Genomic DNA, 12,744 nt, shown 5'->3' with positions numbered 1-12,744 from the left:
TTCAGCAGACCAAGATGTAAAAACTTAAAATGGGGTAAATTTTGTAACAGTTTGCTCTATTGCGACCATAAAGACAATGTATAATGCAGGAATATAAAACAGGGGGTTCCACTGTATTAAGCTTCAACCTGGTAATTATGTTACCAATCAATATTAGAAGTGATTATTTTGAGAACAATTTTCCTTTCAAATTTTACATACATATATGTTGAAATACTGTTTCAGTATTGACATATCTTTCGAGCTGACCAGAAATATATTACCACTTCTATGCCACATCTGTGTCTCTTTCCTGAATATAATTTGTCTGATAACAAGTATATTTTACCTCAAACAAAAAAACAAGATGTACACATTACCTTTCCTTTCGATCATATATATATCATATACTACAATAAGTAATTGTTCATAATTAAATTACATTTTCACATTTATTTTGGTTCTGAGAAGCTAACACAATTTAATGAACACACTACACAAGCGAAACATTGCAATGAAAAGAAAATATACTGTTTTCTATTCTTCAAAATTAAAGTGATTGTGTCAGTAGGTGAAACTTAATGTAAGCAGAGCAATGCTGTTTGGGTGTAAAATCAGGACATATTTGAACAAGTCGTAAAAAAATCTACAACACCTATTTTAGTTAATTTCGTTACACACACTTGGCACTACCTAATTATTATGAGGTGTGGTGCAAGTACACACACCTAGAGATTAGTTCTGGAAATAAAGTTGGAACTTTTCTGTAACTTCTGATTATAACTGACAGTGCATGGTGTGAAATATTATAATTTAAGATTTGTACAGAAATAATACCACCATGTTCCTGTGAAAAAGTTTGTGCCTGTTAGTTTTATATTGCAACAGCAATCCATTATTTTCTTGACCCTATACACATGTTTCAGATGGAGATAACAATCATGCATAGACCAAAAGCAGCATTGGAGTTTTGAAAATAGATTAATGTTACTGTAGCTAATAATAATGATAATTTGTGTACTGTGGACATGTTCAGAAACTTACTTTGTTTTAACACATTTCCCTAGTTCTGAATGCCTCCAGTTCAAATTCCTGCCCAGTGTGTTCTGTAAATATGATAGGGGTGTGCAGCACAAATTTTTTTGTTCAGGGTGGGAATAATTTGCAATTTCCCAACACTAGAAATCTAAAATCCTACATGGCATTTTCCCTTAATTGATTGTTTTTTCTTGCAGTTCTGGGGGGGACTAACAATTTCCAAGAAGTTTCACTTACAATGCAGAAAACATCATGAATTTACCACTTTTAAACACGAGCATTTGGAATTTCCTGACGAGAAGTCTGGATCGAGACAGGAACCAACTTCTTGGGATCCTGCACACCCCGAATATAAATTTTGCAAGAATCCAATCAGGAAAATAATCATTTAGGCCAATAATAACTACCTTGTCTTTAATACATTGTACAACTGTACAATTATTTCAGCCTTTTAAAGACAATCATATCACTGCACCTGTCAAAAATTAATATAATCACTTTTTCCATAAACATACAAATTGATATCTCTCTCCTGCAGTCATACAGCATTTAGTAATTCCAGTGTCACACAGAGGAGCATACAGTCACCGATAAACACACCAGTTTGTCTATTCATTTTAATAAACATCAAAAGTTTGCAAAACAATTTGTATTCTACGAAATGGAATGAATACATCCTATGTTATAACATCAAAAAATATTATTTGAAATCAAGCACCATTAAAGTTACTTTATCACACTGGAAGATATTTCAGTCATAACAAAGAAAACCCTTTGTCGTATGTCTAGTAATTCAGTTCTACATTGGAAATGAATAAATAGAGAAGACATTTTGTCATAAGTTAAATATTTCTTTGGAGATTGAATTTATGAAAATATGGAAATTTGTACATGCGATTCTTACAAACACTCTTGGAAGATTATTTAGTACGTATATTAATGGCTTATTAATGACTCACGGCTACCTGCACAGAAAATATTGGTTGATGATATTTCTCTTTCAGCGCTTCCTGTACGCAACATTTTGCAACATCCGCCCATTCTTCTACTCTGTCATTCTCAGAACTTAAGTGACCACTGCTTTCCACCTGACCATCAGCCTTTGACTTTTCCAAACTGCCAATAGCAGAAACAATGTCCTGTTTGTTAGAATTTCTGTGTTGCAGGTGCAAGATCCCCTCCTGTGATGTGTCATTTTCAGCTTGATTTCCGCTACTCAAAAACGAAGCCCAACCGTGGACATTTTCCTTATGAATCCAACCAGGATGGTGCCAATTCTCCCTATACCTCTCCTGCCAATCTTCAAGTGAGCTATTGTCCAAGTATGTGAAACAGCAACCAGTGTTAAGCGAATCAATATTGTCCAGTGATTCGGGTATGAAGTCTTCGTGGCTGGGATCGATTGACGTGGGGATGTACCGAGAAGGCTCGTTCATGTCGACAAATGTGCTCGGAGTTTCAAAATCGTTTCCTTGCGGTACAGATACGCTGGTTCGTTGGCCGAGACCGTGGAACTGTCCTACTATTAAAGCAGACCCTATCAACGTTAAAACACTTGCTGTGTAACTTGTCAAGCAAACAGCAGACACCTGCAGATATACAAAATATAAATTGTGTTGGTGATCATACATAAATGTTAATCTACGAATGAATTAGTATTAATAAAAACCACCAAAAATAACAGTATTATATAATTTTGTATCTACAAAACATGGTTATGCGAACCTTTAATTAGAACATAGAATTAGTATTACACACCAATCACTTAAACTTTAAAAGTAAACTACTGTATGTTAAGAAGGGAGTATTTAGCAAAATGCAAACTTATTTTTCTCATATGAAATTGTGATGCCACCAATGGAAGGTGGAAATATGCCGTGACGCAGGTTTTACATAGCATTACCTAAATGGGGAAATATCATCCACGATTTTTAATAATTGTGTTTTGAAGAGATTACCTTGTTTTTCTGACTCATTCTCTTGAACTGTAAGGGCAGATTCATGTAACAGTTGGGCTGAAAAGTTCGTAGGCTAACATAGTAAAAAATATTTTTTTGACAAAATTCGATTTTATTATTCAATATAGTTGCCTTTGAGGGCGATACAACGATTATAGCGGTCATACAATTTTTCGATGCCATTTTTATAGTACGATTTCTCTTTAGCCTCAAAATAGGCCTCAGTTTCGGCGATTACCTCTTCATCAGTGCTAAATTTCTTTCCAGCGAGCATTCTTTTAAGGTCTGCAAACAGGAAAAAGTCACTGGGGGCCAGATCTGGAGAATATGGTGGATGGGGAAGCAATTCGTAGTCTAATTCATATAATTTTGCCATCGTTTTCATTGATTTGTGACACAGTGCATTGTCTTGATGAAACAGCACTTTTTTCTTCTTCAAATGGGGCCGTTTTTTCGTGATTTCATCCTTTAAACGCTCCAACAACGCTATGTAATAATCTCAGCTATCTCGATCAACTTCACTTTACGATCATTTAAAATTATTTTGTGGACTTTTTTGATGTTTTCGTCGGTAACAGCCTCTTTGGGGCATCCACTCCATGCATCGTCTTCGATGCTCATTTCGCCTCGTTTAAATTTAGCAAACCACTTCTCAACGGTTGATTTTCCTGGTGCAGAGTCTGAATAATGTTTATCAAGCCAAGCCTTGGCTTCAACAGTATTTTTTTCTCGCCAAAAAGCAATGCTTTATTAACACACAAAATTATTTTTTTATCCATTTTTTCACAATAACAAAAGCTGCTTCACTCACAATGCTCTATCTCACGAACTAATTATCCGGCAGCTGTGAAATTTATACACGTATCTTTTGAAGGTTAGTACTAAGTAAAAATCACATGGATTTAATTCTAGTAACGCCATCTATGAGTCAGCCTACGAACTTTTCAGCCCAACTGTTATCACTACATAATTGAAGCAGTGTGATATTCTCACTAATATTTGTACGTTTTTTTGCTAGAGTTGAACCAATACCATTTTCTTTGAACCGATATCCATATCAGTTTTCACTGATATCGAAAACTGAAAATTGTAACAAGTAAAAATTGTTCAAAATATGTATTAGTATTGGTAGGCAAGTATTCAATTCCAATTATATGCATCAATTTACAAGTTTTGTTTCAAAATATTCAAGAATTACCTGTAACGTAATATCAAAGTAAAATTCTTGCTGACAACGACGGTGCAAAATAAATGGAAATTAAAATTTTGCATAATTTAAAAGACAACCAGACCCTGCTATATTGCAAACCTGTCAAAAGACCAACATGCTGTAAAAGTATCAGCCATTATTGGTAAATAAACCGACAGACACTTTCCAATATCAACGCATCAGCCTTATTTTATACACAATAATAACTACCATAAAGTACAAAAAACATTACCACACATGTGATATTTTACAAGCCACAAAGGTTATCATAATGAAAGGAGATCATATTCACTAAAAATTTGACTTACCGTTAAAACAGTCTGAGCTACTTTGGTTACATCCATTCCATCCAATAACTTATCCATTTCTGTATATGAAAACCATCCACGTCGATTGCCTTCTCGCATAGCTAATTCATTTTCCACTCCCTTCAGCCTTGTCCAAAATGCTTTCTCAGACACAAATACTTCCCAGTCCTGGAAATTTCAAGCAAAATATTTGTCAAAACATTTTTTAAAAAAAAGCAGTGGGAAATTTAGTATTAGTTGTGTCTATAGATATACATAGCTTGAACTTTGTAGGTCACCACCACAAAAGACCACACTGACAATTTGTGGCTAACGTTCCCACATTTTGGAAACAATCTTTAAAAAAGTTTTTTTTTTTTGGGAGGGGGCAGAGGGGGATGTGAAAATTTCAGAAATCTGGTATCTTACACTTGGCCCATAATTCCCATGAATAAAAAAAAACTCATCTCATAAAACAAACATTGTAACAATCTACAAGAATTTCACCACCCATCAATAGGAAAGAAATGAAACAGAGAAAGAAAAGAGTGGGCAGCGTGTGCTATGAAAGTCACTACTTAATAATGTGTGTACTAGTTATCCTGTTTAGTTTTGTTTCAAATTCAAATTAGGGAATCTACAAACTAACTTCTGTGAGCTGATATTACTATTATTACCTGGAAATTTTAAGAAAGAAAATGAAGCAAATCACATCTTGATGAATACATTTTATCACTATACCCCACACAGATATATATATATATATTTTTTTTACCATGGCAATGTCAATATCACCAAAGACAAACACTATACAACTTATTACAGATTTTTAAAAAAAAGTTATTTAACACTGTGCATTAATGAAACACACTCATTTACAGTTTAAATGAGCTTTTTAAATTTGCAATGAAAACAAGAAATACTGACTTGTGCTGTAATAGAGAGCACCTCAGGATAGAGAACAAGTTGTCGGAAGCTTTTCAATTACCCTATACCATTGACATGCATACAGAGAGGAAGTTTTCTTCATAATACATTAAGTAGATATGAAAAAGCAAAACTCTGAACTGCAATGAGAAATAAACTCTTAAACATGAAATTTGGAGTTTATTTACAGACACTTTCTGAAGTCAGAATTATCTTGCGAGTTATGCAATTCATGGAAAACTGATTAATTCTGCTACAAATATTTGAGAAGAAAAAATGGAACCCTTTATACAGGAATAAACTTAATACTCTGAGAACTACATAAATGTGCTATTAGAAGAAATATGTTTATTTTGTGTAAATCAAATTTAGGATTATGTTCACAATTTTAAAATTGTATATACTGGTTTTGATCCAATTTTTCACCTGTATAACACTGCATTTTTTTATTACCACTTTTGAACCCGAAATTGACTGTTTTTGTACCGAAATCTTCCCTTTTTCATTTACCAAAAATATGTGCATCTCTTAATTGGACATTATTCATTGCTTCAAATGCTTTTAACTATACTTATTCTAACACTACATTTCCAGAGTGCACCCCTTCTTTCATCTTCAGGTGAAATTTCTTCTTCCCACGACACCTGTGATTTTTACTACAAATTCGTTGCTATCACAAACTACTCCACGGCACCTCCAGAATTCTGTACTGATCTTTGCTTTATTTATGCTACTATATTTCTAATTTTTGAGGAGAGGGGGACGTATGTGCTTGAATTCTACACTGGGATGACTTACAAGGTTTTGTACCATTCCTATGAAATCTGCTTCTTTGATTTTCCTTAGTTTCCAATTTGGTTCTTTGTGTAGTACTGTTATGTTGCCCCACTGACTTCTATGTGATTCACTACGTGCATCTTCGGCTATTTTTGACCTGTGTGTTTCGCCTTTCCATGTGCACTGCTTGTGTTCATCAATCCTTACAATACAACTATGTACAGCTGGCAGCCGACGAGAAGAGCGCTGGCAGAAGAGGTGTGACGTACTGCCAGGCGACACCTCTCTTTCGCGTGGGGGAGGTGCTCTTCCGCCAGAACTCTTCTCATCAGCTTGACAATGACCCGCCAAGAAGAAAACAAGACTTCCTTCTCCCCGACCACCCCAACCACCCCTAAATGCTGCAAATGAACCTGACCCTCCCTTTCCCTCAGTGCCCCGTCTCCCTTCATTCAGCGATCTTCTCGTCGGCTGCCGGTTGTACCTAACTTTCCTTCTTAGGACTACAGCTTAAAATGTAAGTATCCATTAGATATGTCATTTCAACTTCCTGACTCTTATTCACTTGAAAAAGTACAAGATCTTGTTCAATAAATACATTCTATGTCAATACACGGTCAATATCAAAATAATATGAATTTAATACAAGTAGAGCCAAACACAGATATAATGCTACACATGTACTTACAATCGCCTTCAGGAACTCTCTTTCTAGCTCATTCATTTCCTTCACTTCCAAACCAGCAGACTTAGCCCATTCGTCATTAAACACTTCATCCTCTTCCCCATCGTCATGCAAGAACTTGCTTGCCACCATCTGGAACATAATTACAAATGAACCATTGTGTGGAAGCATATTTGTTAAAAGTAAGAATGGGTACATTAAAACATTAACAATTAAACGTAATTTCTAAAAAGACTAAAACAAGTGAACAAATACCTACTTGCACAATTACATCCAAATCTCTTGCTTCTTTCCTATTATAAATGAATATAAATTTCAAGAAACAGAGCCAGAAATGAACCAAGAATAAAGATTTACACTGAAGAGTTGAGGGTAGTGGGGAGCTTCAAATATCTAGGAAGCATAATTGAGAGAAGTGGAAGAATAGATGAGGAGTAAACAGAAGAGGACATATGGGTGGTGGACTATATCAAAGCGTTCGAAGATTAATATGGAACAGGGATAACGATAACACATACTAAGGTAATATATAATACATACTATGTGCTAATAATTGCATACAGAACAGAGACTTGGGACAATGACAGAGACAGACAAAAGAAAGATGCAGGCAGTGGAGATGAAATTGTTAAGGAGTATATTGGGGAAGACTAGAAGGATATAATAAGCAATGAGGAGATCTGACAGACAGTGGGTGTGGTGAAGCTTCAGGACAGGATAGATCAGGCACAGATGAGATGGTTCGGACACATAAAGAGGATGGATGCAGAAAGACTACCAGTAAGAGCTTACAATGCACAAGGAGTGGGAATAAGGCCAAGGGGAGACCAAGATGTCGGTGAAAAGAGCAGATAGCGGAGAGTGTTAGAAGAGGACAAGATTGGAATACCGTGGAAAGAGAGGAGTGATGGAAGACCAGGTAAAAATGGAGAGGCTTGACTTCTCCGACCCAGGCAGAGGCAGGAAACAGCGAAGGATGATGATGATATAACAGTTGGGCTGAAAAGTTCGTAGGCTAACATAGTAAAAAATATTTTTTTGACAAAATTCAATTTTACTATTCATTATAGTTGCCTTCGAGGGCGATACAATGATTATAGCGGTCATACAATTTTTCGATGCCATTTTTATTGTACGATTTCTCTTTAGCCTCAAAATAGGCCTCAGTTTCGGCGATTACCTCTTCATCAGTGCTAAATTTCTTTCCAGTGAGCATTCTTTTAAGGTCTGCAAACAGGAAAAAGTCACTGGGGGCCAGATCTGGAGAATATGGTGGATGGGGAAGCAATTCGTAGTCTAATTCATATAATTTTGCCATCGTTTTCATTGATTTGTGACACAGTGCATTGTCTTGATGAAACAGCACTTTTTTCTTCTTCAAATGGGGCCGTTTTTTCGTGATTTCATCCTTTAAATGCTCCAACAACGCTATGTAATAATCGCTGTTGATGGTCTGGTCCTTTTTGAGGTAATCGATGAATATAATACCATGCGCATCCCAGAATACTGATGCCATAACCTTGCCAGCCGACTGTTGCGTCTTTCCACGCTTTGGATTCGGTTCATCACGTGCAGTCCACTTGGCTGACTGTCGATTGGACTCTGGAGTGTAGTTATGGAGCCATGTTTCATCCATTGTAATATATCGACAGAAAAATTTGTGTTTATTACGGTTGAATATCGCTAAACATTGCTCCGAATCATCAAAACGTTGTTGCTTTTGATCGATTGTGAGCACGCGCGGCACCCGTTTTGCACACAGCTTTCGCATGTTCAAATATTCATGCACAATATGTCCAACACGTTCCTTTGATATTTTTAAAGTCTCAGCTATCTCGATCAACTTCACTTTACGATCAATTAAAATTGAAGGGCCAGGGGGAAAAACGATGAATGTTCATTCGAGACGATTTGCCAGGAAATGAAAAACAAAGTATTTCTTTCCATAAGTACGTTAATATGTGCCAAAATAATAATGCGTTTTTCAGGCACTTCTCATCGTTTCCCAACCAAGGCCGTTCTCATTCTTATAGTACAGCTACTGAACTATCAGATGGCGCTGCGATCTCAAAATGGGCGAAAAATCGACATTCATCGTTTTTCCCCCTGGCCCTTCAATTATTTTGTGGACTTTTTTGATGTTTTCGTCGGTAACAGCCTCTTTGGGGCGTCCACTGCGTGCATCGTCTTCGATGCTCATTTCGCCTCGTTTAAATTTAGCAAACCACTTCTCAACGGTTGATTTTCCTGGTGCAGAGTCCGAATAATGTTTATCAAGCCAAGCCTTGGTTTCAACAGTATTTTTTTTTCGCCAAAAAGCAATGCTTTATTAACACACAAAATTCTTTATCCATTTTTTCACAATAACAAAAGCTGCTTCACTCACAATGCTATATCTCACGAACTAATTATCCGGCAGCTGTGAAATTTATACACGTATCTTTTGAAGGTTAGTACTAAGTAAAAATCTCACGGATTTAAATCTAGTAACGCCATCTATGAGTCAGCCTACAAACTTTTCAGCCCAACTGTTATATTCAGTGTACACTCTGTGGTTATTTGTTAATGATGTTTCTACACTGCTGTTAAGTGCCTTCCAAACATCTTCAGTTTATGCACCGATGTTAAAGTGTATTCTTATGATAAAAATTGAGTAAACTAAAGAGGATTATGATCGTACTGTTTTCTGACATGAGGAGTATCGTGTAGCCAAAGTTTCATATTTCTGCATTGCTGGTTTTGTTCTAGTGGTTCAAAGACCATGACTGTCATTAACACAGGTTGTGGCAACTAAGATGGAGATGGTAGCATGTCACTGCTTGTTTTTTCCTTCCACTTGGTTGTAGTTCTGATTTTCACCACCTGGCAGCACTGGTGGACATGACTGCTATGTTGAGTTGTCTGCTGTAGTGCTGTATGGCTTGCACTCCAGGCTGCTGATGGTTTATACAAAATATTGCACTTCTATAGGTAAGGACTGAGAAGCCTTAGGTGGGCTTTGCATGCAGAATAAAAAAATAATATAATCAATAATCACTATATGACGAACGCTTTTAGAAGGAACATGAGTTCAGCCAATACGCAGCCAGTGCTGTTGCACTGTTGCCAAACCAACTGCTAGCGGAAGGGAAACGCAGAGATTTCGCTGTGTCCAATATTCAGCTTTTATATATAATGCATGCATGTGATATTTGAGTGCAATGAAATATGAGGGTGGCTACAAACAAGCAGAAATGAAATTCCCTGACTTTTCCAGGTTTTCCAGGACAAAATTTACATTTTTCCCCGACAATTACAAACTAAACTAAATCGATGTTTTTGCAAATGGAAATAATAAACTCATACAGATCCACGTATGGTTTTGTTAAGTATACTAATATTATCTTCTATGAAATTGACTTAATTTCTCTATTCTCTATGATTTGAATTCAAACTGCAAAATAGTGAATTTGGAAAATTAATACAATTCACAAGCTAGGGAAGGATTACAGAATTTTGTCAAGCAGTAAGTTTAAAATAAAATACTTGATTATTTCTAAAGTTACGACTAAATGAGATAAGAGTGAAGAGTGATTGATTAAGAAATACAATTTGTAATTTATCAGTCTCCTTATACTTTCTCGGTATTATATGTTGATATTTCCAATGAGGTTTGGAACCCTTTGCATGAGTGCGGACTCATTTTTCAATGCATAAAGCTACTTCTCTCTTCTCTGTAAAGCAAACAACTTAACTCTTTCATCAATGGGATTTCTGCTTCAGTACAGTGAAACTGACAACATGCAGTTATACCAAGCTCCGTTACTTTGTAACCTCACATTTTTGTACCATCAAAACCTCATTTGTTAAATTTTGTACTATTTTTGTACTACTCAAAAATGCTAAAAATAATTTTTGTACCACTCAATTTACCGTCGAAAAACAATAATCAATTTTGGGGTTACAGAGTAACGTCTCAACCTCATCATCAGTTTCAACTAAGTTATCCACATCAAAATATTGTACTATTTATGTACCATTTTGTACCACTATTTAAAAATTTTGTACCCATCAGAAACAGCCAGAAAAAGGGTGGGAAAATTTGTACCTTACAACCATATATTTTTGTACTGTCCCGAGTTGCTTCAAATAATATTATGCTATTTTGTACTAATTTTTAAAATTAAACGTTATACACACTACTTTATAACAAGTGGATATCCGATTTTTATACCTTACTTAAAAATACCCCCCCCCCAATTTTGAAATTTGTATTTATTTCTTAGAGGCAGCAATTCACGGAAAAAATTGGACAAAATGTTATCTAATGTGTGAGGTTTTTGTCTGCTTAATATTTTAATAAAATCTCTAGAATGAGTACTTTCCAAAAAGCCCCTCTATTATTTTTGTACAGTTACGGAAAACCCGAAAATAATTATCAAATTTTGGATTTTTCACCTCAATGTACTAATTCATATGAATACATGGACAAAATATTATTATATTGGTGAGGTTCGGAGCTCCCCAGTACATTATAGATATGTACTTTGTATCAAGTCCATTTCCAGTTTTCGTAAAGTCACGAGAAACCCGGGAAATATTTTATAAATTTCACCTTCCTCGCATAGACACGCACTTCACAAGAAAATATGAACAAAATATTAACGAATGTGTGAGGTCTATATCTGTTTAACGTTTAAATAAATGTTATAAATGAATACTTTCTATTAGGCCCATTTTTCACTTTTGGACCGTCACGAAAAAACCCAAAATAATTCTCATATTTTGATTTTTTCACATCGATGAACAAATTCTATCGAACCAATGGACAAAATGTTATTATATTAGTGAGGGTTAGAGCTCTTTAATCCTTCAAAATAACGATATGGACTCGAACTTTGTATCATGTCCCTTTCTTATTTTTGTACCGTCACTGAACACCCGAAAAATATTTTTCTTATTCTTACTTCTTCGCTAAGACACGAAGTTCAAAATAAACTATAAACCAAATTCTATCGAATGTGTGAGGTTTGTATCTAACTATTCTGTAAATACAATTTTCTATGTGATTACTTTCTATTAAGCCCTTTTTAAATTTTTGTACCGTCACGGAAAAACCCAGGAAATATTTTTGAATTCTTACTTAATCATTCAGACAAGAAGTTCACAAGAAACTATGGACAAAATATTATCAAGTGTGTTAGGTTTGTATCTAAGTAATCTCTAAATAAAATATTCTATATGACTAATTTCTACTAAGACCGTTTTCGACTTAAGTACTGCCACGAAAAACCCGGGAAATATTTTTGAATTCTTACTTCTTCGCTGAGACACGAAGTTCACAAAAAGAAACTATAGACCAAATAGTATCTAGTCTCTGAGGTTTGTATCTACGAAATATTTATATAAAGTCACCTTTTTAATTATTTTCAATTAAGCCCGATTTCGGTTTTTGTACAGGCACGAAAAATCCGGGAAAAAAATTTAAATCTTACTTGTTTGCAGAGAAACGAAATTCACAAGAAATACTAAACCAAATATTATCGAGAGTGTGAGGTTTGTAACTAAGTAATCTCTAAATAAAATATTCTATGTGATAACTTTCTATTAAGCCCTTTTTTGATTTTTCTACCGTAGCGGAAAACCCGGGAATAAATTTTCAATTCTTACTTCTTCTCTGAGACACGAAGATCACAAGAAATTATAGACCAAATTTTATCGAATGTGTGAGGCTTGTATCTAAGTAATTTTTAAACAAGTTCTCCTATATAATTACTTTAAATTGAGCCCGTTTTATATTTTTGTACCGTCACGAAATATCCGGGAAATATTTTATTAATTCTTACAGCTTCACCAAGACAAGAAATTCACAAGAAAATATGGACCAATTATTATCGAGTGTGT

The 12,744-nt window shown here is 35.1% G+C and overlaps 1 protein-coding gene across 1 annotated transcript in view; it reads right to left on the bottom strand.

Moving 5' to 3' along the window:
• Positions 1 to 1,448: 1,448 nt before the first annotated feature.
• LOC145994182 (protein CNPPD1) overlaps positions 1,449 to 12,744 on the bottom strand; it is a 38,962-nt gene continuing 27,666 nt past the window's right edge. Inside the window, exons 4-6 of the mRNA XM_083130280.1 lie at positions 6,865 to 6,993; positions 4,494 to 4,661; positions 1,449 to 2,606 (exon numbers count right to left, since the gene is read on the bottom strand). Of these exons, the coding sequence (XP_082986406.1) occupies positions 1,965 to 2,606; positions 4,494 to 4,661; positions 6,865 to 6,993 (939 nt within the window). The 3' untranslated portion in view covers positions 1,449 to 1,964. The remainder of the gene's footprint in view (positions 2,607 to 4,493; positions 4,662 to 6,864; positions 6,994 to 12,744) is intronic.

The sequence above is a fragment of the Lepisma saccharinum genome, chromosome 1, assembly GCF_977018435.1.
Source record: "Lepisma saccharinum chromosome 1, izLepSacc3.1, whole genome shotgun sequence".
NCBI lineage: Eukaryota > Metazoa > Arthropoda > Insecta > Zygentoma > Lepismatidae > Lepisma > Lepisma saccharinum.
This window is presented reverse-complemented; position numbering and strand designations above follow the sequence as displayed.